The sequence below is a fragment of the Andrographis paniculata genome, unplaced genomic scaffold (genome assembly GCF_009805555.1).
Source record: "Andrographis paniculata isolate CXL003 unplaced genomic scaffold, ASM980555v1 Contig73END, whole genome shotgun sequence".
NCBI lineage: Eukaryota > Viridiplantae > Streptophyta > Magnoliopsida > Lamiales > Acanthaceae > Andrographis > Andrographis paniculata.
Window position 1 is genome coordinate 1092166 of NW_026137610.1, and position 25947 is coordinate 1118112.

General features: G+C 36.8%; 6 protein-coding genes across 9 annotated transcripts; 1 reads left to right on the forward strand and 5 right to left on the reverse strand.

Annotated features, from left to right (window-relative positions):
• Positions 1-128: 128 nt before the first annotated feature.
• LOC127265686 (floral homeotic protein GLOBOSA-like) lies at positions 129-2342 on the reverse strand. The gene is made up of 7 exons (XM_051295622.1): positions 2053-2342; positions 1892-1958; positions 1128-1189; positions 941-1040; positions 822-851; positions 680-724; positions 129-606 (listed from the first exon to the last, which is right to left on the reverse strand). Exons 1-7 carry the CDS (start codon positions 2238-2240, stop codon positions 418-420), a joined length of 681 nt encoding a protein of 226 aa, XP_051151579.1. The 5' UTR covers positions 2241-2342; the 3' UTR covers positions 129-417.
• Positions 2343-3233: 891 nt separating this feature from the next.
• On the reverse strand, positions 3234-7593 carry LOC127265711 (uncharacterized). 3 transcript variants are annotated; one of them, XM_051295663.1, is made up of 10 exons: positions 7288-7593; positions 6681-7127; positions 6350-6442; positions 6129-6230; positions 5291-5559; positions 4929-5060; positions 4560-4679; positions 4322-4450; positions 3861-4235; positions 3234-3780 (listed from the first exon to the last, which is right to left on the reverse strand). In XM_051295663.1, exons 2-10 carry the CDS (start codon positions 6904-6906, stop codon positions 3562-3564), a joined length of 1665 nt encoding a protein of 554 aa, XP_051151620.1. In that variant the 5' UTR covers positions 6907-7127; positions 7288-7593; the 3' UTR covers positions 3234-3561. The 3 variants fall into 3 exon arrangements, with proteins under 3 accessions (XP_051151620.1, XP_051151622.1, XP_051151619.1); XM_051295665.1 differs by having other exon boundaries at positions 6129-6222; positions 6351-6442; positions 6681-7593; XM_051295662.1 differs by having other exon boundaries at positions 6681-7593.
• A 2721-nt stretch (positions 7594-10314) lies between these two features.
• LOC127265683 (ethylene-responsive transcription factor ERF017-like) lies at positions 10315-11429 on the reverse strand. Its single transcript, XM_051295618.1, has one exon. The coding sequence runs from the start codon at positions 11240-11242 to the stop codon at positions 10472-10474; it is 771 nt and encodes a 256-aa protein (XP_051151575.1). The 5' UTR covers positions 11243-11429; the 3' UTR covers positions 10315-10471.
• A 3470-nt stretch (positions 11430-14899) lies between these two features.
• LOC127265407 (3-ketoacyl-CoA synthase 10-like) lies at positions 14900-16936 on the forward strand. The gene is made up of 3 exons (XM_051295185.1): positions 14900-15292; positions 15391-16016; positions 16092-16936. Exons 1-3 carry the CDS (start codon positions 14900-14902, stop codon positions 16645-16647), a joined length of 1575 nt encoding a protein of 524 aa, XP_051151142.1. The 3' UTR covers positions 16648-16936.
• An 88-nt stretch (positions 16937-17024) lies between these two features.
• LOC127265408 (uncharacterized) lies at positions 17025-21796 on the reverse strand. Of its 2 annotated transcripts, XR_007841957.1 has the most exons (4): positions 21589-21796; positions 17931-20746; positions 17612-17710; positions 17025-17492 (listed from the first exon to the last, which is right to left on the reverse strand). XR_007841957.1 is itself a non-coding variant. In XM_051295187.1 (3 exons), exons 2-3 carry the CDS (start codon positions 19181-19183, stop codon positions 17444-17446), a joined length of 1302 nt encoding a protein of 433 aa, XP_051151144.1. In that variant the 5' UTR covers positions 19184-20746; positions 21589-21793; the 3' UTR covers positions 17025-17443. The 2 variants fall into 2 exon arrangements, 1 of the variants encoding a protein (XP_051151144.1); XM_051295187.1 differs by lacking the exon at positions 17612-17710 and having other exon boundaries at positions 21589-21793.
• A 1932-nt stretch (positions 21797-23728) lies between these two features.
• Positions 23729-25745, reverse strand: LOC127265378 (E3 ubiquitin-protein ligase AIP2). Its single transcript, XM_051295146.1, has 5 exons — positions 25446-25745; positions 24782-25007; positions 24466-24668; positions 24067-24282; positions 23729-23971 (listed from the first exon to the last, which is right to left on the reverse strand). Exons 1-5 carry the CDS (start codon positions 25590-25592, stop codon positions 23822-23824), a joined length of 942 nt encoding a protein of 313 aa, XP_051151103.1. The 5' UTR covers positions 25593-25745; the 3' UTR covers positions 23729-23821.
• Between the last annotated feature and the right edge of the window lie 202 nt (positions 25746-25947).

Sequence of the window (25947 nt, forward strand, 5' to 3'; positions counted from 1 at the left end):
TTTTATATACCCATCTTTTTATTTTTTTCATTTATATAGAACACAAAAATAAATTCAAAAAAGTGATCTTTTTTTTCCTCATTGAATCCATGTAGTTTTGTGTAATAGCAGAGCAACCCCTCAAAAAAGAGAACCTTTGGGCCGATCTGATGGACATCAAATGTATTTGCTACGGCCCACATTCGACAATACATTAATTGATAGATAATTGTACTAAACTGAAATGATAGAACAACCAAACTTGTTTCGATCTAGTCGAACATTTCCAGACAGACAAACACTAACTGGTCTGAAGCTTAATTTGAAGCATTTGGTCAGTCTTCCTCAAATATATATAATGGAAGCTAACTAATTAGATCAAAGATAACTTCCCATTATCTGCATTCAGATTTATGTATATATATATATAATTATATATCAGAATCGCTCCTGCAAGTTAGGCTGCATTGGCTGGACACGAAATGCAAAAGGATGATGCATCTGGGCTTCGTAATCCCCAGCAGTAGCAGCAGCAGCTCCATGGTGATGATCATACACGCCCTGATGGTGGGGATGGGTGCTTGTCCCCATCACATTATCGTCCATGGTTTCCAGATGCAGTTGCTTCTGTTAATTAATGCATCAGGTAAGAATCATGAAATCGATTCATCAAATTCATGTCTGAAAGTTAAAACCGTACCAGCTTGAATTGGAGGTTCTGATTCTCCTCCTCCACCATTTCATTCTGAAATCATTATCAAATGATATAATCTTCATTAATCAGCTGCTTCTACATATATATATATATATATATATATGTTTTAGAGAAGTGAAATTCTTACATGCTTCCTCATCATCCGCACGAACTCCATCTGTTCGAAAATAAAAAAGCAGAAAGTTAGGATGCATAGTAATTTGGCAAGAATGTATGCATATGGTGATGAATTATTTCAATGGGTACCTGTTTGGCTTTGAGAGCTGAAACCCCATTTTCAAGGGCTTCCTCCAACACCATGAGATCTTTGTAAGTCAGTGTGGAGATATCCTCTCCTTTCAGGTGCCTAATAAGTTTCAGAAAATTTTACATAATAAAATCATCAATAATTAATAATCACATATATACATACACACATATATATACATGTGACCTGAGTTCAATCTGCATGAGATCATTCTCCTTCTTCACTCCGCTGATCTCATTCTCCAAATGCTGTATTTTTCGAAATTATTAAAAATGGATGAGATAATATATATGTACATATACATATACATATATATATATATATGTTACTCATACCCAAAGAAGGCAAAATATGCAGATCTACAATTAGTTTTGACCATATAGATGTTTGATTGAACCCACAGTCCAAGTAAGAGGCATTTTTGGAAGTCCTTTATTTATTAGTAATTTTTTTTTGAAGTGTATGAAGGGACTGATAACAGCCCCGAGGTACATACATATATATATATATATATATGTATGTTCAAATCTCTCTAAATCTCTGCTAAGAAACTGAAGTGAAACTCGTTGATCTTTTTGTCATAAATTTTTGCTGCCAAAGGAAAGAAAGAGGTAAACATATTTTTACCAGATCTGTCCATAGATGGAACAACTGAGCATTCTTAACATGGAAAAGGAGTAAATTAAAACACTTGGATTGGAGAGAAAAAGGGAAATTAGGGTTAGGGATAGATCTAGAGATTGAGATAGAAAATAAACTACTTACATATAAAACTGTTTACAGATCTTGACAGGGAAGTCATCCTTTGTGTTCTTACAGATTTACTTTCAGCAAAAACCATATTGTCTGAATAAGAACCAGCTTTTTTTTTTTTTTTCTTAGAAAAAAGAAGAGGAAGAAGACCAGCTAGGGTTTCAATTTTCAAATAGAGACAAACACATGAAAAGCACCTCATGCTTCGCGTCCCAGAGCCTCTTCCCAGACAGCTTATGGTACTGATCCAACATGTCCACCAATCTTGATTCTCAAAAGAACAAAACAAAAAGGATTTATTAATTCAGCTCAATATTGCTGAGAACATCTTCAATGTAAATATAATTCGAAAACGTACGTGGTAGAAGGGCTGCAAAACTCATGAATCTTGCCAGAGTTAGCGAAGATGATGACAGACACTTGAGCATCACAAAGAACGCTGATCTCCTTAGCCTTCTTGATGAGACCATTTCTTCTTTTCGAGTAAGTAACTTGCCTGTTGCTCGAGTTCTCTATTCTCTTGATCTCAATCTTGCCTCTACCCATATCTGATTAACTGATTATTCCCAGATCCAGTTTTTGTTTCTTTCTCTTGTTTTGCCTTCTTTTCCAGGGGAGAAGCCCTTGGGAAAGATATATTGAGATGAAAATTAAATGAATGGCCCAGCGATGCGATTGAGGGCAGAGGAAGCAAGCTAGCTATTGTGATGGCCAGTTTGGCCTTTCCCATTGTTGGAATGAAGGACATCAAACTTTCGAAACCCATATCCAAAAACGGTTTGCTTATGGAATTATATAAATATATATATATATATATGTATTGTTTGCCACAAAAACAAAATTTTGAAAATTTCACTCCTACTAATGTGATTAGGCGTTGCTATACCCTTCAATTGCAATGGTTGCACGTCTAACCGCAGCTGCCTCTTGTTTATCTTATGGTCTCTTTACATTTCCACAATTTTTAGGGGCTAGGGTTGCTGCAACCTGGAATTAGGGTTTTGCAGTGGAAGGGAAGATTAAATATCCGCTGGAAGCTTGGTTGATCTTTAATTAAAGAGGGAGGATTATTCTGTTGAAGTGTATATATATGTATGTATGTATGTATCAAGATTAGATTTCTTGAATTCAAATCTTGACACCATCAAATCAGATATGTTGCTGGTCAGAAAAGAGTGGCTGGTGGTGATGGAAATTTGATAGCCAAGAGAGCTAGCTAGATGAGATGTGACAGGAAAGTGGGTTTTCAAATGTTGTCCGAATTGAACAAGGTGTGAGATGAGGATTTTAGGGTCAAAATGTCAAATCACAATCCAGATCATGTACTTATGGATATCAACAATAACAGACTTGGATATAATTTCATGTTAATATACACCAAAAGTAGTATGCTATCTGTAATTTCCATAGAAGCTTAATACATCAAATGTGGTATCTGTACCAAAGAAAATTGAACTTTAGCAATTAATGACATTCAGACACAAACATAAGAAGTAATAACAGCAAACTACATTCTGATGACATTCAGACACAAACATAAGAAGTAATAACAGCAAACTACATTCTGATGACATTCAGACACATGTAATCAATCAATTACAAGCCAATTTCATGTTGTCGTATAATGCTTGCTATTATACACACTTGAAGGAGATGATAACCTGCACAATAAATATAAATGAATGTGTAATTACTAAGAAAAGAGGATGATAGCTAGATTACCCTCTCTCTCTCTCTCTCTCTCTCTGCTATCCCTTATTCGAACCATTGATGTCTGATCTCAGACCACAACCATTGTTCTATGCCTAAGAATTTCGAATTTCTGACAGATCCTAAAAATGTATGTATACATAATGCAGCTGCAATGTCATGCTCTGATCCGTAACTCGTAAACATTACTGTTATTGTCGCCCGACACTCGTTTCAACATCTCAAAACTCTTTCGGCTGCCAAGAAAATCAATCCGCTTGAACTCCACACGCCCGGATTCCGCTGCCTCCTTGCTAGAGTAAGCAAATCGCAGCCGATCAGCGTGCCTCGAGTCAGTGTGGATCGCCATTTCTATTTCCTCGGTCGACATATTCTCCTGAGGATCATAGAACAATTTGAGATGAATTTGACGGACAAAAAGAGTAATTAAAGGAATGGCTGAGCGGCGTCGTCTACCTGGTAGAATTCATAGATATAATCCAGTAACTGCAAACACATAAAGCCTTTACTGCTGAATAATGTCCTCGATGTCGGGCCCATCTCTGAAAATCGATCAACTGGAAACAAGATCGTGAGGAAATGGTTCTTGAGTACTAACTCAGACTTCTCGCTTTCTGTGAGAGGTCGAGATAAGTTCACAAATGAAGTGTCGGATTCCTTTCCGTCTTCCTTAGCATCAAGGAAGACGGATGTCTGGTCATTATCATTGGCATTCTCTACGCTTGAAGACTCCGTGTATATACTAGCACTTGACGTAGGCTCTGAGACTGACCAACATATGGAATCCAAGAGAGTGCCCGATGATATTGGCCGAATTGGAGTTTGGCATGTCTGCGGTTTAGCACATTATTTAGGATCGTTGATGTAAGACAAAGTTGTACACTTAACAAGAAAAGTATAGTGTCAAGAAAATGCACCTGCATTCTGCGGTTTCGGCGCTTTCTTACACCATCTTTGGCCAGGTTCATTCTCATTTTCCTTTCTTCGTGACTTGTTTTCAAGACGGGACAAGGTATGTTTTGAGAACCATTTACTCTTTTAATTTCCTGAATGAAGAATGAGGGAGCTCTATAGATTAGTAAGCAAAAACGACAAAATTAAGGAAAACAAGAAGATTTAGCAGCATATATATATGTATATTGAAACACAGCTTACCTCCCTGGAAATGTCGTGGTATGTATCGAGCATTGCACCAGTATACCTAGCCAAATCAACCGATAAGTGGACAAGTCTTTGTAATGAGTTCTCTTTCACCGACTTCAAAACCCATAGTGGCTGGCATCAAAAAAGGGAATGTGATGCACATGGAATTTGAATCGAATAACAAAATACAGATCCATAACCAGTCATATAAGATACCAAGCCAAATGGAATTGGTTAAGATACTCTGCACTACTAGAATTTTGTAGAAGGCAATCGAAAAGAGAACTCAGCTGAAAAATCAACCAACAAAATTACGCTCAATTCTTGTCATAATCTAGGCATGGGAAAAACAATCTGGCAAACAGCTTGGGTACTACTTACAGTGACAAGGTGACTCGAATGCCCCAGATATTTACATGTGGCAGGTCCTTCACATACTACATGAGTAGCAGGGCAGCCCACAAACCATTGATCCAGTAAGGTAGCCCCTTCAGCAGAGAGAGCCTCAGTAACCTACGAAGAGATCGATTCAAAAAATTCCCTCAGAATATTTGAAGGTGAATAAGGGGTTTTATGAAGGCGTTCCATTTGAGAGATCTCTCAGATCATTGTTGGTGAAGGAATGATTTCGTAAATCTACAATGCGCCTAAGCTTTTCTACAATCATCATATATGTCCAGTCAATGAAATAGACTACAAAGAGTGCTCTATTCCTCATAGAAATTCCAAGAATTCAAGTTTACCTTACTGCGGAGTTCATGGGGCACATCTACATCAACATAGAAGGATTGTCCAGACAGGGGTGATGATACAGTTTGTCTTTTACCATCAAACTCTGGATACCGCAGTCCAGGAGCATCAATAATTTCAGGTTGTCTGGAAGGCTTAGCCAAGCCAACAGGAAGACAAGAGCGCTCGGCACCTGACTTCTGTTCAAACCGCTTAGAGCCACCATTTGGGGTTCCACAATCTTCATTATCATTAACACCATAAAGCATTTCGTTCAACCTAGCTGAAAACATACCCAATGCCATGGATTAACACATGAAGCATGCATTTGGAAAGCATATAATAAGTAAATGACACCATGCTCCCATGTTAAATGTATCATAAGAATGATTCCACTGATAGCTTTAGTTCAAGAAATTCAGATCGAATAAATACAAAATGGTCATTTAGTATGATATCGACACTCTTATTCAAGTCCACACCGACGCATGTTTAAGAAAGATTATTTAATTTGCAAAACATTGTGTACATGAGCCATCTTAATCATTGAAGTGAGGTGGTTCTTTATTAGCTTTACATAAAATGCAACCAATGTTGTTTGAGTTTTACCTCCCAGATTCGCCCAATAGTTTAGCTTATGGATTTACGAATAAAAAGCAAGTACAAATCACATGCTTATTGTGTCAGCTGCAGACAAAGATTTCGTCGAAAATTTCATTTTGCTGGTCACTTAACACCATCATAAGAAATTGTAACTTAAACCAAATATTTTTCATCTCAAACCCATAAAAAACTTGTATTCAGTGATAAAAAGACAGGAAAGTGATTAAAAGAAGGAAACAAATTATTTACCATTCCTTCTAACACTATCCACAAACCAGCCGATTGTAACTAGGAATAGCCCATTCTTTGATCCATGTTTCAAAGCATGCTCGAATTTACGTCCGTGGAAACTGTAATAATAGTTAAAGGAACCCAAGCACACTCTTGATAAACCAAATCAAAACCTGGCTTTTGGCACATACAAAACCAAAGATATTCATAATAATAATAATAATATTGCACCAAGGATATCTGAACCACCAAGTGAGTGCATTGAGGATGAAGATGAGCACTGTATTGACCTCCCAATCTCTCCGTCGCTTCCTTGACTTGATTTCTTGTTTCTAAAATAGAACATTTTCATTTTTCATTACATTGCTTGAAGTTGAGGTCCCTAGGGATGCTAAAACAACAAATCCACACAAGAAATAATCTGAAATTTAAGCCCTTCTCCAACAGGGAAATAATCATATACCATCATTAATTTTGTAGTTGATCAAAGACTGCCCCATGAATTTATTCACTGGGAATTTCTTTCAACATAGATTTGAATTATAAGAATTCAAAATGAAGAGTTCATACCTTTTGATAATCCAGTAACGCAAATGACTAGACCAGAGAAGGGTCCATCGGAGTTGATTGCTGTAACTGGAGAGTCAGAAATTGCAGAGGCAGAGGAAATTGGGGAGAAGGGCTCCAACGAGAATGAGGGGATGCCCCTGAATGAGGCAGAGAAATCCCTAAAGCGCCTCGAACACCCCTTGCCGGTAATAACTTCCACCCGCCCTCCTCCAATCCCACCGCCCATTTTCTCAAATCATTCAATAAACAAGCTGTTGAAATCGGAATCTAAAGTAAAACCAAGAACCATCAAGTGGGATTGTTCGGAGATTGAACAAAAGTTCTTGAGAGGGAAAACACAAGTTTTGAAATACGAATAAGAATATACTCTTAACGACACTTAATTTGAACTTTCAAAGTGTAGAAACATAATGGAAGATTGGTCGTTGCTCGCTAATCGTCTTTGCCCTTTTTTTCCAGAAAAAAAAACAATAATAAAAGTGGGTCAATGCATTCATCTTTCGCAGACGCATCACAAGAAATTTGAAAATTTCTTCGAAAATCCAATATTTCCACAGTCGATGCGAAAGGCAAGAGATAATGTTAAAAAGAAAGCACAAATCTTTACTTTAGACAACTGAGAAATGATTGCAGCACAACCGGAGCATAAGGATTCAAAGAAAGCCTGAACGGAACAAGAATCTACGCAGAAGCTTTTCACAAATTGCGACTGTATCCTCCACTTTGCTTTTTTTTTTTTTTTTTTTTTTCCCCCTATTCTGCTTTATTTGGGTGGTTCAGAAAAGCGAAAATTGGCGTGACTCATCGAAATCACTTTATTCTTCCTCTTTCTCTCTCTAAAAAAAATTTGCAGAAGAGAAGAGCGACGCCATGGCCGGTTTCCATTGCTCTGTTCTTTTCCGTTGATTTAAACGGACATATTGTTCCGTACGAATTTACTTTCATAACCCTTAATTATACCAATTTGCACACTGATCCATTTATATTTATTCTTCTTACCCAACTTTTTATTATTATTATTATTATTATTAAATATTCTCTAATTCTAGAGTAAACCATTATTAAAATATCATGGCCCAATGTGTTATTGCATCCCAAGCAATCATTTATTTATTTTAAATGTACATTAATTAATTGCTAGAGAAGATCATAAAAGATATTCTTTTATTTTTATTATTTTTTAATTAGATTATATATCGTATGTAACTTTGTATCTAGCGCCTGTTCCTATCGAACATACAATGATCTGATTTTAGTGAGGAAGATCATGTGAAAATTAGTGAATAGACAAACAGGGCGCAAAAGTGGGTTGCACTTGCGCCCATGATCAAGCGTGGTCCAAAATCCCAAATCTCAAAATTATGTATTTTATTTATTAAAAATATTATTTGTGGATAAAAATAATTTATTTGCTCATTTATCATAATTACGAAATACAACAAACAGAATTTTAATTTTTGACTCGACAACACTAGTGACATTGTGTAAGTTGGAGAGGCTGAGCTGGCCCGCAAGATATGTGAATGAATTATTGTGGTGGCTAATTTGCATTATTATTATTATTATTATTTCAATTTGCAATTGCTGCTGTCACATCCATAATAATAATAATAATAACAATTCGGCTATTTTTTTAAAAAAAATTTATTTAAAACTCTTTCATCTTTAAATGACACGTTGAAATGCATCATTTAAATTTATGAAAAATATTTATATTTCAAAAATATAAATTTAAATAGTAAAAATTAATGTGTTTTTTTTAGGTTGTTTAAAGGAGATAAATATTTTGTGTTGTTAAATAATAATAAATGGATTAGTGGGGAAGGTGTCGGGGGCACCAATATTCACTGCACGTGCATGCAAGAAACATCAATCAATATATATATATATATATATGCTGGCAGAATAATTATTAATTATGTATTAGTATAGTAAAAGACTATTATACCACTATTAATTTATTTATTTCTACTTATTAAATATAATGGTTATATTTTTATTTTTCATATTAATAAATTTTATTTTTTATTAAAAATATAAAAAATATTTTTCTCATTAATTATAACAGTTATATTTTTCTTGAATAACGTATTTTATATTTTTTAATAGTAATTAATAATTAATTATGTAGTTTTTTATTTGTTAAATTTAAATTAACACTTAATATAGCAAATATTGTATACGATTTATTTGGTAGTGATTTAGAAAAAAATGATTAATATGAAGATTTTCAAGAAGATAACATCGTGAATGAAATGAAGATATTCAAATGCAAGCTCTGGTTGACCTAAATCCCGAACTTAATGCGAAAAAATTAGAGATATGTGAAAAATATTATTGATAGTTAAATATTTTCTCTTCTTATTTTATTTTTCCAAATACATATATAAATATTATATTAAAATAAATAAGAACATAAAATAAAAAATATCATAAAAATTTTCTCAAAAAATAACTAAACACACATTTTACATTCAATTGTTAGATTTTTTATTTTTTATTTTTTGTCAATTTAAATTCTGATAAATTATTTTTATAACAAGAATTCAAATTGACAAAAAAATCTAACGAATATATATCTAAAACAATATGTTATACATCAAAAAGAATAATATTAAATAATAATCATATAAATATTATTAAACTATATATATATAATATAATATTAATAAATTATATAATTAATATACTTTCATATGAATAATTATATCTCATATTTATAACTAATATATGAATGATTGTCCAATCATTTATGTTAGTATAAGTAAAAAAAATTTAATGAAAAGTGTAAGAAGGGTATAAGAGTCTTTCATTAATAATAATAATTTATTAATTATTATTTTTAGTGTTTTTATCAAGATGTAGCTATATAGGTTTAGGTAAGGTGCTTAATTTCAAATTTAACCCAGAACCCTTTTAGGGTTTGCCTCTTAGTTTTCAATTTGAGCTATTTTTAATTTAAAAAAATTGTAAATTAAAAGTATTTGTTTAAAATAATGTAAGTAAATAGTTAAAATAAAAAAAAAAAATTAGTATAAGTTTAATATAATATATTTTCTCTATCCACTAACATGCATGATATATACATACATTTTTTTCTGTTTATATATTAAAAAGTTACAATACTAGTTGGTGGTCTGTGTGTAAAAAATTGAAACTATTTATATTAGTATAATCAAATGTAAACGAATAAAAATAAAATAGTGTACCAGTGTTTTTCTTTCGATGAGTTTGGAAAAAATTTGGTTTGAGTTTGATATAAAAATAATATTTAATGAGATATTTTGTGAGAAAAAAAAATATACTTTTTCCTCCCGGTTAGAAGAAGTATACATATTTCTATTTTGGGACGTCTAATTACAAAGTAAATATTTTATTAAATACTTTACTTTTTTTTCACAAATACCCTTACTTTACATCACATCATTACTTTTACATAAAAAAAAATAAAAGCAAAAATATATTATACTACTTTTAACTACCCGCACCAAAAAATTACGCTAAAGTAAGATAACTCAATCAAACCAATCAATCACAAACAAACAAACAAACAAACAAACATTCACGTCGACTCAATTCTCTCTCTCTCTCTCTCTCACTAGTACACTACACAGTGTACACTAATCCGATCCAATTAAATGCTAACTCTGCAACAAAATTTTTATTATAGTATTATTACCATTTTAGTACTTGTTTACATACATATATATATATATATATCTCCTCCACAAACTTACAAACACATATATGTCTATATCAATTATTTATTACTTACGAGCAGATATTAGTTGTTAATGAAAGTTCCAGAGGAAAGACGGCACGTTTATTACATTCCCAGCAATCCCGTCGTCGTCACCGTCACCGTCGCCGTCGCCGTTAACGAAGTTGGCATTATCCCTCACGCCAAACCCTGCCGGAGTCATATACATATGATCTCCAGGCTCGTCAAATAGTCCAAGATCCGTAACCCGACCCGCATTCGCATCCACATTCGAGTCCAGCATGTCCAGAAACGACCAATCGATAGAATCAGTCGATGCTGACGTGTCTTCCACCTCAACCCCTGGCGTCGCCGCCGCCGCCGCGTTACTCGACCCCCCGCCGCCGAAACGGTTGGCGTAGCTCTGAGCTAGGGCCTGTATCTCCGTAGGAGCCAGCGACTGGCCGGCGGCAATGTCGGGCGGCTCGTCGGGGAAATTGAACTTGGCGGTGGGGCCCCGGAGGCAGAAGAGGGCGGCGTCGAAAGCACGCGCCGCCTTCTCGGCGGTGTCGTAGGAGCCGAGCCATATCCGGTCGCGGCAGTTGGGGAGGCGTATCTCCGACACGTACTTGCCCCATTTCCGCCGCCGCACGCCCTTGTACTTATTATTAATATTCATCATCTCCGGCGACGACGACGACGGAGCAGCGGCGGCGCCGGCGGGTGTCCTACCCATTCTGAAAATATATATGATGTCCGGAAAGCAAACCAGTGCAGACAACGATGAGACAGCAGATGGATGGCATTCAATTGGTGAATATGAAATTGGCGGCTGATCTGATCCAGATAGCAGATATAGCATACTTGTATTTATATGTATGTATCCATGGGAGTGGACAGTCGATCTTTGAGGAGGTCTACCCGTTGACAAAAACACAAGTCTAAACAAGCGCGTTGAATTGAGGGGTAGGGGAAAAGTCCAACTGAGCGTCAAATTAGCGTAGAGCGGTGGTACGGACAATTGTGGTCGGACGGACACACCAGAGCGAAGCAGGTCCAGATGCCACGTCCTCAATCGAAATTAATTAATCATGGTCAGCGCACGATCCAGGCGCCACCTGGACTACCAGATGATCTACACCGTCCATCTATCCACATCATCAATCCTTTTTCTTAATTTCTGCTAAACCCTGTTCGCATATGTTGCAGGTGCCAGATTAACTATGATCTATACGTATGTGTATGTATATATATATATATATATATTATTATTCCTATAATTATTTCATTTTCTTTCGAACATCCCATGTCCACGTCTGGGGTCATAATTTTATTTTGTCATGTCCTCATACCAAATTGCAACTTGATATATATATATATATATATATATTTGTGAGAGTGGCTCCCATGATATGTGAGTTTAGGGTTCTTACTATACTATATTTTGAGTTGATACAATGTGTATGTGTTATTTATTTAGTTCATGACTGAAAATTAACTTATTAATTGTGATAGGCGTTGTAGGAACTATTTATTTATATATATATATATATATTATCAGTTTATATCACATTAGATCAATGTAACATGTGTGGTGCGGTCGTGATCAGGTTTACGTATATATATAGATTTTGATGTACTATAATTATGATTGGCCGGAATATCTCATGTGTCTTAATTTAAGGATATGAATGTATGTATGTATGTATGTCGTCATCATGTGCGTAATAATCGAACGAAGGCGAAGAAGGTAATAATCATCGTCTGATTGACTACAACTTTGTCCTCTACTCCTCCATTTCACGCACGTTGCCAAAAACTTGACCCAATTACAAGATTTATGGATATATCTTGAACAGATATCACAAATATACATATTTTTATTTAAAATTGTTTAATTAATAAAATAATTATTTTTTTAGTAATTATAAATTTCATTTTTTTATTTTTTTTTTACAAATATTTTATTTTACCATAGTACCGTTAATTTTATATATAATTTTCTTTCCTCCATAGGCATTCGATGGATTGAATTGATTTGGATGCCTGTCAATCACATGAAGAATGAAAATGCAGGGACCATATGGCTTTAATTTCATTTCTTAATAACCAAACAATACACAAAGCTTTACTTATACCAATTCAGGCCCTCTTTTCCATTAATTAGAAGTAAAAAAATAAAAATAAATAAATAATTAATTAATGTAGCACCAGAAAAATTAATGCATACAAATAAAATAAATAAAACACATATTATAATTAATTGAATTATTATTATTATTATGGTAAGAATAATAATATGACACTACTGTAGCAGCGTGAAACTTGCGCAGTATTAATTAATTCATGCACCTTTGTCGTTAGTTAAATTAAATAAATTGAATTAATTATTCGAAAAGAAGGGGTAAACAATTAACTTTACCATATAATTAAATTAAATTAAATTAATCCCATGATAATGTGTCGGTTATCATACATATTAGTTAATTAATAATGTGTACCGTTGACATTGACAACACGTGGTGTGAGATTAAAAATCAACAACAATTATACTCGTTTACCATTTTTGTTCTCATTTTACATAAATAACTATATCACCGTAAAACTATTCATATATTTTCATTATTATTGTACAACTGCCATTACTTTTTATACTGATATACTCACAAGGGCTAAAAAGTCATTTATCCTTACGGACTACCAATATAATATCGATATATCATATATAGGGTTGATTTCCATGCTATTAGTATTAGGGCTAAACTAGCAATTTTATATTTTATTCTAGCTACTTTATATCGAATATATATAATACAACATCATATTTGTTATATATGAATGAATAGTATATTGATCTATTACAGATAGCATATGCTATAAGCATGGAACACCACATAAAATGTAAAATTGTACATATATATTGTACAAGATTTTGTATGGAAAAAAAATGTATAGCTTACTGTTGTTTATGCAAAATATTTTAAAAATTTATAATTAATTGGGAAACATATATACAGTTATAAAACCATAAATATAATATATTAAATAAGCATTTCCAAATAAGTCATCTACAAAGCATATGTCCTATAATTTATATTGCATGTATATATCTTTTTAAGTGTGACAAGAAAACATTACATACCGTACGTGCATTCAATAAATACTTCCCTTATTGTCCCGTAAGGGATGGCCTGGTGGTGTAGAGGTTGGATTTGTGATCGTGAGGTCATAGGTTCAAACCCCCGACGTCTCAGGTCACTTTCGGGTAGCGGCTGCGGTTCCCGTGTTATTCAAAAAAAATATCACGAGTTCATTTCTCTGATCCCTCCATATCTCTAATTTGTGATATTATTAATTGTAAAGTGTTGGGTTGTACTCCTTCATAAAAAATTATGTTCATTTTATTGGATATAAATTTTAATAAAAATAAGTCATAATAATTAATTTTTCTTTCTATAGTAAAAAAGAAAAATAAAAATAATATTTTTTATTAAAAATTAAAAATATCTCTTAAGACAATTTTTAAAAAATAAACATAAATTTAAATATAGATAATTCTAATTTAGAGTTGTACATACAAAAACAAATGATAAAAGTATATATTAATAAGCAATAGAAAGAAATAGGGTTAATAATTAATTAGTTAATGGGCTGCTATGGGTAATCACCTAACTTATTTGGGCCTTCCCCCGAAAATATGATAAAATATTGACTTCAGATATCTTTGGACAAAAGTTAGTCGGTCGGTCAATATTCAATATTAAAATTCAATTACAAGAGTGGTATCGGAGTCAGCCCAAACCCCACAGAGGCCCACTTTTTTATGGCACACCTTTGACTTCAACCAATAATAAATACTAACATACTGGTTCATCACCTCGCCTTTGACTTTAAGTAATAAATATAAAATAAATACCTTCATTAAAATACTATCATATAAGTATATACGTATTACCCTACCCAACACAACCCGACCTACTAAAATTTTACTGCTACTACTACTAGTATCATTTATTTATAGTTTATCTCTTTCCTCTCTGTATAGATCAATTAAGTACAAGTTCTTCAACTAACAACCACCCACCCAACCATCGTCTTTACACTGTAATATATAATATATATATATATATATATAATGTGAAATCTATCTCTTGTATTTCTTATGTATTATTTTATTAACGTGGTAGAGGGACAAACAAGAAAGACATGTATATGTGTCACTGTGTTGTTCATCTTTCCAACTACTCTTAGCATCAATGAAGATGAAGATAGCCATCCGGAGAATTAATGGCGTCTTCTTTGAAATCTTTCTTTCAACTGCCTGCTTAATTAAACCCCCCTTCTCTCTCTCTCTCTATCTCTCTCTTATTCAATTCAATGGCACCCCAACTCCCACCTGTACCCATTTGATTATATAATGAATACCCCGCCCAAGAACACAATCAACAATCATCAATCATCTTCCCTTTCCATCGTTCGAAGAAATTAGTAACAGAATTGCAGAGCGTGTACCTTGGCCATGGCCATACAGCAGCGCCTCCTCTCCACGGAATGCGTTGAGGAGTCGTCCCGCCTGAAGAATTTTTCAGTCACCGTGCGCCGGAAGCTGCCGGAGTTTGTGCACTCTGTCAATTTCAAGTATGTCAGGCTAGGTTACCATTATTTGATTAATCGCAGAATGTACCTCGTCGTCATTCCGGTCCTGGCCTTGCTTCTCGGAACGGACGTTCGGAGTCTGAGCGGGGTGGAGCTCTGGCGGAAGTTAGGGCACAGCGCCGCCGCCTACGACGTCGCCGGTGCTGTCTCTGCTGTGGCGCTGTTCGCCTTCACTCTTTCAGTTTACTTCATGTCGAGCCCGCGGGGTGTTTATCTTCTCGACTTTGCCTGCTACAAACCGGATGAAGATCTTAAGGTATGGAGTTCAAATCAGTTTGGAGATGACCGGTTGAGAGTGGTTTAATTGACAAATCGTTTCTGAGATTTTGTGTTTTTGATTGATGCGTAATGAAGGTGAGTAAAGAGCAGTTCATCGAACTCGCTCGGAAGTCCGGCAAATTCGACGAAGCGAGCCTCGATTTTCAGCGTCGAATCGTCGACTCGTCCGGCATCGGAGACGAAACCTACTTACCTAAATCGATCGGCTCGCCGGAGAAAACCGCCACCATGAAAGAAGGCCGCGCGGAAGCCTCGACGGTGATCTTCGGCGCCATGGATGAGCTCTTCGAGAAATCTGGAATCCAACCTAAAGACGTCGGAATCCTCGTCGTCAATTGCAGCCTCTTCAATCCGACGCCGTCGCTCTCCGCCATGGTAATCAACCACTACAAGATGCGGAGCAACATTCTGAGCTTCAATTTGGGCGGAATGGGGTGCAGCGCGGGGATAATCGCGCTCGATTTGGCTCGCGACATGCTTCAGGGAAACCCTAGCAGTTACGCCGTGGTAGTGAGCACGGAGATGGTAGCTTACAATTGGTACCCAGGGCAAGACCGCTCCATGCTCATCTCCAACTGCTACTTCCGGATGGGCTGCTCCGCCGTGTTGCTCTCCAATCGCCGCCGCGATTACCTCCGTGCGAAATACAGACTAGAGCACATCGTCAGAACTCACAAAGGCGCTGATGATCGCAGCTTCAGGTATGAGTATGTAATACGCTATTTATAGGCATCGTTGATATCATACTACAATTCTGAAAATTCTGCAAATAACAGAAGCATCTATCAAGAAGAAGACAACCAGAAGCTGAGAGGAATCAAAATCAGCAAAGACCTAATTGAAATAGGCGGGGAAGCCATCAAGACCAACATCACTACATTAGGCCCTCTCGTGCTGCCCTTCTCCGAGCAGCTCTTCTTCTTCTCCACACTCATCTGGAAGCTTCTATTCGGCAACAACCTCGATTCGAAGCCCGCGAAGCCTTACATCCCCGACTACAAGCTGGCATTCGAGCACTTCTGCATGCATGCTGCGAGCAAAACCGTGCTCGATGAACTGCAGAGGAACCTTAAATTAAGCGACGAGAACCTGGAGGCATCGCGCGCAACACTGCACAGATTCGGGAATACATCGAGCAGCAGCATTTGGTACGAGCTTGCGTACTTGGAAGCCAAGGAGCGGGTGAAGAGGGGCGATCGAATCTGGCAGATGGCATTCGGGTCTGGTTTTAAATGCAACAGTGTCGTCTGGACATCAATGAGAAGGATCAAGAGGCCCGAGAGGAACCCGTGGCTTGACTGCGTCGATCGGTATCCGACAAGGGAGTCTTAGGCCCTGGAAAGGATCAAAGAAGTGGTTTCAGTGACTGGTAACATAGTTGAATAGCATCCATGTTGAGGTTCATGAAGATCAATGTAACAGATACATTACATTGTTTTATTATATAATGTGCAAGAAAGAGATCAAATGTAGATCCCAAACTTGTATGACTAGATGCACAATCTCATCAACTAGCACTCCATTGGAATCAATTATTAATGGTAGAGAGAGAGAGAGAGAGAGAGAGAGAGAGAGAGAGAGAGAGAGAGAGAGAGAGAGAGAGAGAGAGAGAGAGATTGACTCGCTGACAATCAAGATTCAAAACTGATGTATTGAGTTATTGCAGCAACAAATAAGCTGATCTTGGTGCAGAGATTTTGACCTGACTGTAAGAAAAAATAAATAAATAACATAAGCTAGGACTGATTAATTAATAAAGAATAGGGGAAGAAAGTACAGAGCATGGATCCACTTGTACGACAACTAACACTTGAATCAACAAAAGTTGAGAGGGAGGGGAGGGAAGGGTAGAATAACTGAATAAATATATAGGAGTATATAGTAATTTCCCATCATCATCATCGTCTAGCTAATACTATTTTATTTGGTTGTCTGTTCATTACAGATTCAAGCAAGCCTTGTTGAACAGAGCCGACAACAACATTAAAAAATTACAAATAAAAAACGCAGGTGCCCAAGGCAGTAAAAAAGGCTTAAGGCCACCAACAATCTGATTATTACTATTATCATTATTATTGTTGCTGTTGTGAAGAAACAGAGCCAGCCCAGCTATCCATCAAAATCTTTTTCAGGCTAACCAGTCTCCATCCATTCCTTCAATTTCTTCAATGTCCATGCTGAAAATATATAGTACATATTATCATATGCAAATTCATCAGTGAATTGGCTCAAATTAATCAGCAAAAACAAACATGAAAAGAAATAAATAAGAGAGGAGGAGTTAATCTGCTCTCACAATTCACAAGCAAGCAGTCATGGTGAATTATGTGCTATAAGGGGATCAAGCTTTATCCTTGTTTGGTTGTCTGAGTATCAAATTTTCCATGAAAGCAATCTGAATAATAAAAATGTTTACATAGCACGAAGCTTCAAGAAAAAACAGGGTTTTGGATTCATTGGAAACCCTAAATTCGTTTCCAGCCTAAGAGGAGAGGAGAGGCAAGGAAACTCATCACAAACATAAACATAAAGAAAATCAAACAAGGGTAATCGTCTATCCACCCCGATAAAAGTAAAAGAAGAACAAGAGATAACAGAGATCTGTCAATTCTTACCATGGCAAAGCAGGTTCTGGATAGTAGCCATCAGAGCAGTGATCGTTGACATGCTGCAAGCAGCTCTCATTTGCATTGAGCCAGGCAGGGAACTCCATGACTTCATCAAACGGAGAGTTCACAAAATACTCACCTTGTTGATTTTCAGGTTTCATTTCTGTTTCCTTCAAAAACTTGAACCACCAAGCTGAATTCACTAGATTCACAGTGTCATTCCACTCCATCTCGTACTGCTCCCCAATTGACCTGATCTCAGCAATTTCCTTATCATCCATTACTGGATGCATCCCTGAATCCCCATATTCTCCTGCTTCAGCTGCCACCGAAGGTGGGGCTGCTTCAAAGCATGGATTCTCATCGGTGTAAGCTGAAACAGGAGAGGAAGAGGTTGATGCTGAGTATGAGAAAATCGATGAGGGGTTGGTGCTGCAATTGAAAGCAGTAGCATCCAAGTTACTAAAATCTTGAAGATTGAGATTAAGGCCAAGTGGCTGGCTAGGCAGAGTGAAATTGAGATTTTCCTGGACAATGGGTGGTGGTGCCATTGGAGATAATGACCAAGAATATGGACAACAGTACCCGGGTGAGTAGGAGGAGATACCGTCCATATAATTGGCAGGGAAACTATTTGGGACAGAAGAATTTGAAGCATAAATCCTGGGGTTCCTCCTGGACTTCAATTTGGCTTCTTGCTCCAAACAGAGGTGATGAGATGCAGCAGAGGCATAAGGTTGGTTTTCGGGCCCTGACTCCATGTTTGGTTGTTGTTGCAGCTGTTGTTGCTGCTGCTGCTGCTTTTCACTGGCTTGTTTCATAGCTGCTCTATGAAACTTAAGGGCAGTGACAATTTCTCTGCGGGCTTCAGCCATATTAAGTAGCCTCTCTTGGTAAGGTCTGCTGGCATGAAGCCTTCTCCTGACTTGCTTCTTGTGCTGCTGAGGGGGGAGATGAGATTTCTCATCAGAAAACCCCTCACAAGAGCTTATGCACAAACTTTGATTGCTTGAAGTTTCTTGTTTCTGATCAGAGAATCTAGTACTAGGATGATTTCTGCAAGAACTTTGATTCCCCTCTTCCTCTAAATTCTCATACTCATTGAGATTCGAGGAATCTTTGGTTCTTGAAGAGGTTAATTGTTTAACAAGGCTACGAATGTAAGCACCAGACAATTGGGGTTCTTTGGATTTCTCAACCTTCTCAAATTCCAGCCCCCCATTTCTAGACTTTGATGAAGAAGATGATTTACCCCTCATATCTCTGTTTTGAGGTAATCTGAAGCTTTCAGTTATGGCTGCTCAAGTTTTTGGAAACTCAGAAGGGGGGGACAGTAGAGAGAGTGTAGGTTTAGAAAAACATGTTACTCACTTTTTTGGGAGGCCAAGTACAGAATGCAGATATCACACAGGTCTGGATGGAGGTGCGCTCGTGGGTGCTATAAATAGCTGGCAACACACACCTTAGGATTTTTAAATTCTTTTGGAATTTTCCCTATTGTGGCAAACAACTATAGGGGGTGGTTACATTTATTTATATATTTATTTTGCATTTTCTATCTTGACTAAATGATAATGAAAGATAACTTAGAAGAAGAGGTTTCACAGTTGATTTTGCCTTCTTCTTACAGCAGCATATATGGTGATATATATCATCCTCAATTAATTCTTACCACCACTATTGACCCTTTACCCAAATTCATTCAGCAGAGGCATTTACTATCCAGCTTTCTTCAATTATGTCATGAAGCCATGTTTAGACCCAACTAAGATAGCAGTAAAGTAATAGTGCTCTCATTTACTAATTTAAACTTGCAGTTGATACCCTAGTAAATCAATCATAAACAGCATAGTTAAACTATCTTTTAAGTGTACTGCTGTTCTTACTAATCACACTCTATTTACTTACATGTTTTCGCCCTGTTCATCAAAATTTCATCTCTAAGATATCACATTCAAAATATATTTTTATTTAAAATGTTACCATAAAAGCATATTCTCCGCATCAAAAACTTTAAAACATATATAAGAGCATTGAACTGTCTTAGAAATTTTCAAACCAGAGTGATGGGCTCTAAAATTGATTCCAGGATTCAAATCAAGGTTCATAAATGTGCTGCTTACATCATAACTTGCTGCAAATCATTTCAAACCAGCCTTTTGTAAAATTACTTTTCTTGAATTCACATGAACAGAAGACATTTCAATGATTAATGGAAAATTGAAGTCAACAAATTTATAATCTCAATAGTCAATGCATTAAAATTCATCCAAAATCATAGCAGTATCACAAACAAGATTAAACTACCCTTATGAACTAAAACAAGGAGAAAGGGAAAAGAATTCGACGCAGTGAAATTGAGATTTAAAGATTGAATCATTAATGCCTCACTGAATTTTTTTTTTCTCTTTGGGGGAAATATTAGAAACTTATTGGAGTGGCAACAAATTCAAGATTAGCAATTACTGAAAGCTCTAGTGTGCATGGCAATGGCATATGCAACTGGACCATGGTCTGGAAACCTCAGCAAAAGGGCAATAGAAACTGACAGCCACTTTACCGTTGTAACCTCCACTTGATAGATTGCAAGAAAAACCATTTCAATAATTCATATATATCGTTTTGTGACGAGATGCCCCAACAACTATTGTTTTCCGTTTAATAGCCGGACAAGATTAGTCAGATGATGAACCAAAGAACATGGACTCTTATAAAGTCATAAAAACACACCAAGAATAGGACAGAAAAGCTCCATACCCTTGTCTCATTGATTCAGTTTTCCTCCGGTTTCATGCTCCTTTTACAATGTTCCATGTCAGCACCTGCTGCAAAATTATCGTTTGCATATTATTATTTCGGATGTATTCATCCCTGAAGTAATAACAATTTGTTTGATGACAGCATTCGTAATTTAGTCTGTGCATGAACCTCGACAAGCTTATCTTGCTAAATACACACGTACGCACGAACAAAACAAACGCATGCGTGCATTCTTCAATTTCAAACGGCATTAGTCGAATGTCACACTTAGCAAACTCCATAATGAGTGACATCATTTCTATTTTCAAAAATTTTCCATGATACAGATAACCAATCCATAATGTGGATTGGCATGATGCAATCTACAAGATATACTCTGTTTACACTTCACATCACCAAGGCAATTAATTCAAGATTATGATTGCCTAAGTTTGTATTAACAACGGGTTCGATGAACCATGCCTCTGCAGCGTCATTCAGAAAAAGCAAATGTTTAAAGGATCAACTGAGCCATCTACTGTTGTTTTTGGATGATCTTGAATATGCTCCAATTATATTCAACAGTTTCCGTTATTTAACATGATCTCAGAGTACATTTTGAATTGTTACGATGAATTCAAAAACAGAATTACAACTGTGCAATTTCCTGGGAATTTGTTTCAGTTGCAGAACTGTTGATTTGGAATGAATCATATAATACTAACAGTTGATACCTTCAAGACTTCAAGTTCCAAATTATATTTTCCCCCAATTTAAACCCTAACCTAAATTATGCATGAATGATCGAATTCAATTCCTCACAGAACGATGATCAGCAGGCAAATCAGTATATAAACTAAAAATGATTATAAAATGAAAGGGTTCGGGAAAAGAAAAGGAAAAGAAAAAGAAAAACAGGTCTGACCTATCTATCTGCGCCGTTGTGGATAACATTCGAAGCACACCGCCGCATTTACCTCTTTTTTGGTTTTCCTGAATTTGATTAAATAAAAACCAAAAAAATCCATTCTGCCGCAGGTTCACCAATCCCGTTCGGCCACAGATGCCTCGGATGATTTCGACGAATCGCATTATTTGGGAATTAAAAATTCCATGGGATTCCTTTCACACGCCATGACTGCAGAAAAAAAATGTCTGCATCGGAGGCAGCGAGCGAAGCAACGAGATTTGAGATAGGGATGATGGCCAAGTTGCCAAATAGAGGGGGAGAAAAAGTAGGTTAAAATTGATTGAGACTGATTGCTTACGATATAAATATTTCTGCACAAGTCCTCGTCGCGATTGCGGGCGCCTTCATTGTCTGTCTTCTTCAACTTCCAGATGTGAATGCAGCCACAATCCCTCCCCATACGTACAATTACAATTCCTCTCACCCCTCGCCCTCTATTACTTTTACCCATCACCATCATTAACCCCAAAAAATAAAAAATAAAAAACCCTAATCAATCAAATTCTTAGACCATAATCCATACATGAACAATTCCAAATATTGATCTAGCAAGTTGAAAACATCCACTATTACGACAAGGATTTTGCAAAAATTGAAACTTGTTTGCTAAGATAGACAGGAGACGAAAAAAAGAGGGTGGTCCCTTGTCCTTAGTTGTAATATTTTATAGCCATCGGTGGTCCAAATTGGGATCACTGCTGTTGCTGCTCAAAGTCTCAGTAGTGCATTCTTTTTACAGTCTCTGGTTGGGGATAAGTACGAACTTTCTAGTTAATCAAATTGTGTTTTTTTTTTGGCCATGGACTTCAAATTAAAGAATGCTCAAGGCAGGTAGGCAACCATGTCAAATAATTCGATCAGACAATGAGGCAGCCAGGCAGGAGATATGTTCAACAATTACTTTACCATTCTGTGCGTACAACTTGCTCGTGTTTGCAACAACTGCAATTAAAATGGAAGAATTGATTGTAGATTATGGATGTATTGATAGATATAAAATGGGGGGGGGGGGGGGGGGGGAGGGGAGGGAAGGCCTGCATGGATGCAGGCAGGAAATGGCGGGGACAGAGACGGTGGTGGATGTGACGGATCAGAATCAACGGCCGATGGGGGACAGCCGTACACGTGGCCTACAAACAAATGGACAATGCAATTAATTCACCCTACCAGGCTACCCTCCTTCTCTCTCATCATATATATACATACATACATACATATATATATGTGATATCATACTGGGTAGGTAGGTGTGCATGCATGCAAGTGCAAGCCATGCAATATTGCTATTGGGATTTTGATCGTCGATTAACGATGAAGAGTTTCTACTTTCTACACTATAGTATACAACTAAGGCATTTAGGTGGGTGGGGTTGGGGGTGGGGGGTACTTGCAGCAGTGTGAAGCTGAACGACGACGGAATATGATGAATTAAAAGATAGACAAGATCATCGAAGAGTAATTAATGAGTGGGATCGGAATGGAAAGTCAATGAATGAGGGAGCTAGCTAATGATTCTGCACAGAGAGAGAGAGAGAGAGCACACACCGTTGCTTTCAAATCGAAAAAAACTGAGATGTCGCTTTCGGCTGCTCTTCAGCTCATAGCCGTGTATGTGCATGGATGGAGTGGGGTGGGGTGGGTGGTGGTGGGAGGGGGACCATATATATATATATAGTATATACTTACACACGAACATATATATATGTATATATACACATTTGTACAGCCCCACAGCACATTCTCCACCGCCCTTCTCCTCCATTCACCATCGACCTTCCTTAATTCATTCAATCCCACCATCATCTCCACCTCCATCTCCATCTTTGATTTAATTTGTTGGTGCAGAAGAATCTATGTTGATTTGTACGACCATATTGTATGATGGGTATGACAAGTCACATTTAGCATTATGATGCCAACTATTACAAGTGTAATGTGGATTTATAATTGATCTTGATTGAGGAGAGGAACATACCACAAATTCAAATTCAAGATTCCAATTTTCTTTAGTTCAAAAGTTTTCTTGGGTAAATTGCTTCTTGGGCTCAGTCGAGTAGGCCAAGTCCTCACCAAAACTTAAATTGGAACAACACCATGAAAACAAACATCTACACACCATGTCGTATAAACTTTCTTGTGTTTAACAACAAACAATATTGCAGATAGTAACGATACAATTTATTATTGTCTAAACATACATATATTCGCCGCCGCGAACTGCATTTGCCGCGCCCTTCCTCTCTTCTTCCGCCTCTTTCTCTCTTTCTTTCCAGCTTTCATACGCATGATCGTCAGTCTTGAGTTCATGTCGGCAGATTGGGCAAGAGTTGTGTTGATCCTGTAGAACACGATATGGAGAATTAAGGGAATTGCAGATTTTAGAAAACAAGTTGCAGATTATGAGTTCACTCGAGGCTAAAATTGAAACTTTACCAGCCATGGCTTGAGGCAAGGGGGATGAAACATGTGCTTGCAAGGTAACTCCTGCATCTTGTCGTCGACAATCAAATTCTCCTGGCAAATGGAACACACAGCATCCTTTCCCAGCTTTACCAATATCTCTTCCGTGATACAAGTCACCGGAAGTTTTGCCACAACCTCCTTACTGGCAGGTGGCACTCGTGGGACTCCAGAATCGTCGTCCAGGATCTTAAACCAAAATTGAACATGCCATAAGAAACATTAAGAAATCAAATTAGAAGCCCATTGAATTATTCCTAAAAAACATCGATGATCATGTAGTAGTAGCATTACTTCTTAACTACAAACAAAATTGAATAAAATGCCTTTACTGAAGCTTATTAATGGAAGAAGGGGATCAAAAAAGAATACCTCTGGCACAATATCATCAAGTCTATTAAAAAGTTCTTGAAGTGCACTGACAGCATGTTCGCGGGTGTTACCATCCTCTGCGTGCAGTCCAGATGATTCACCATGCAACAAGGTAGCCGCTGCTGTCAGTAAATTTGATTGCAACATCCAATTGGGCTGGGGAGGCTCAGGGTCGACAGTAAGGTGCCCTTCAAACAAATACCCTGAAACATAACCACAATCCAATATCCAAACATTAGAAGAATTACAATGTAACATAAAAGAATGGAAGACAAAGATAAAATCTGTACTTGCAAAATGTAAGATGTTAATGCACCTCCATTGGTTCCACCCCTCGATGATTGCAAATCCTCAGACGAGTTTTCAGCTTCAAACAACTGATCCTTTGCCTGAGTAATGCAACTCTGCAAATGTTTCTTTTCAGCAGGATTGGAAACCAGCCTCTCGGCATCTTCGAAAAGCTTTAGCCCCGCAGTCCAAAATCCAGGTGAGGTGTATCTTGTTTTCAAAATAGTAGAAACCCGACATACCACACTGTAAAACTGAGAAGAACAAGCAATTTTAACTCGCAATCAAGGAATAGAGTCTTCCTATATATACAATGCCACAATAATCTTCTAAAAGAAGTCTCAATTATCATCTTAAAAGAGTCCAACATGCCCAAAGATAATATTCATTTCGCAATAAAAGCAATTTCAATATGCGTTTCCAAACTAGGCAAATGCAAACAACAAATTCAAAAGTTTGCTGAAGCATTTATAATACAATTATCCCGAAAATCAGTTGTCACATTAAGCAGCAAAGAAGTGGTCTGCAATTGTTCAATTTTCTATTCGAATACGAGAATCTCATCTAGTTCGACCAAATTAAACCTAATCTCATAAAATACCTCCCCTAACGGATCGCTAAATTAAGATAGACACGACTTATTCATCCATAGCGCGCACAAAACATATGGAATAAATAAATAATTCACATACCGACTGCTGGATTGACGGTGAAACCGATGAATAATACTGGAGGAGGAGCGATCTAATTTCGCAAACAGATTCCTCGAACAAATGCTTCTTGCCAAGACGTTTCTGCAATTCCTGCAGCTTTTGCTTTAAATCTCCGTCGCCTGCCATTACTCCAATCCCAATTCCCCAATCAATTCAATTCGTATGCTCGTATAAGCTTACCTAATTTCCCTTCGATCAAACTTGAGTCCTCTTGCAAAGCCAATGGATTATAAAAGGGAACCACGTTAGCCGAAGAAAATTGTCTTGTGGAAGGGGAAACCCAAAGCTGGGTTCACATCCATTTAGAAAATTCATCAACATGAAGGAAACTATTTTGGGCTTCTAATTGGGCCATCAACCATCTCCTTACATTTTGGACCATTAGGCCCAAATACTAAAGTCAAAGTCAAGCTGAAGTCCACGTGATAGAATATTGTATCCCTGATGTCATAAAAATGCCGTCAGCAAGGGACACGCCGAA

Excerpts from the sequence above, each read along its gene's own strand:
- LOC127265408 (XM_051295187.1), bottom strand. The coding sequence starts at position 19,183 with ATGAGGGGTAAATCATCTTCTTCATCAAAGTCTAGAAATGGGGGGCTG. Across the intron at positions 17,493-17,930 it reads CCAGAACCTGCTTTGCCATG|CATGGACATTGAAGAAATTG; the intron begins GTAAGAATTGAC and ends ATATATTTTCAG.
- LOC127265378 (XM_051295146.1), bottom strand. The coding sequence starts at position 25,592 with ATGGCAGGCGACGGAGATTTAAAGCAAAAGCTGCAGGAATTGCAGAAA. Across the intron at positions 24,669-24,781 it reads GAGGGGTGGAACCAATGGAG|GGTATTTGTTTGAAGGGCAC; the intron begins GTGCATTAACAT and ends GTTATGTTTCAG. Across the intron at positions 24,283-24,465 it reads TTGATGATATTGTGCCAGAG|ATCCTGGACGACGATTCTGG; the intron begins GTATTCTTTTTT and ends TTTTGGTTTAAG.
- LOC127265686 (XM_051295622.1), bottom strand. The coding sequence starts at position 2,240 with ATGGGTAGAGGCAAGATTGAGATCAAGAGAATAGAGAACTCGAGCAAC. Across the intron at positions 1,959-2,052 it reads TTTTGCAGCCCTTCTACCAC|ATTGGTGGACATGTTGGATC; the intron begins GTACGTTTTCGA and ends TTGAGAATCAAG. Across the intron at positions 852-940 it reads CAGCTCTCAAAGCCAAACAG|ATGGAGTTCGTGCGGATGAT; the intron begins GTACCCATTGAA and ends ATTTTCGAACAG.
- LOC127265711 (XM_051295663.1), bottom strand. The coding sequence starts at position 6,906 with ATGGGCGGTGGGATTGGAGGAGGGCGGGTGGAAGTTATTACCGGCAAG. Across the intron at positions 5,061-5,290 it reads CCCATGAACTCCGCAGTAAG|GTTACTGAGGCTCTCTCTGC; the intron begins GTAAACTTGAAT and ends ATCTCTTCGTAG. Across the intron at positions 4,680-4,928 it reads ATTCGAGTCACCTTGTCACT|CCACTATGGGTTTTGAAGTC; the intron begins GTAAGTAGTACC and ends TTTTGATGCCAG.
- LOC127265407 (XM_051295185.1), top strand. The coding sequence starts at position 14,900 with ATGGCCATACAGCAGCGCCTCCTCTCCACGGAATGCGTTGAGGAGTCG. Across the intron at positions 15,293-15,390 it reads AACCGGATGAAGATCTTAAG|GTGAGTAAAGAGCAGTTCAT; the intron begins GTATGGAGTTCA and ends TGCGTAATGAAG. Across the intron at positions 16,017-16,091 it reads GCTGATGATCGCAGCTTCAG|AAGCATCTATCAAGAAGAAG; the intron begins GTATGAGTATGT and ends TGCAAATAACAG.
- LOC127265683 (XM_051295618.1), bottom strand. The coding sequence starts at position 11,242 with ATGCTATATCTGCTATCTGGATCAGATCAGCCGCCAATTTCATATTCA.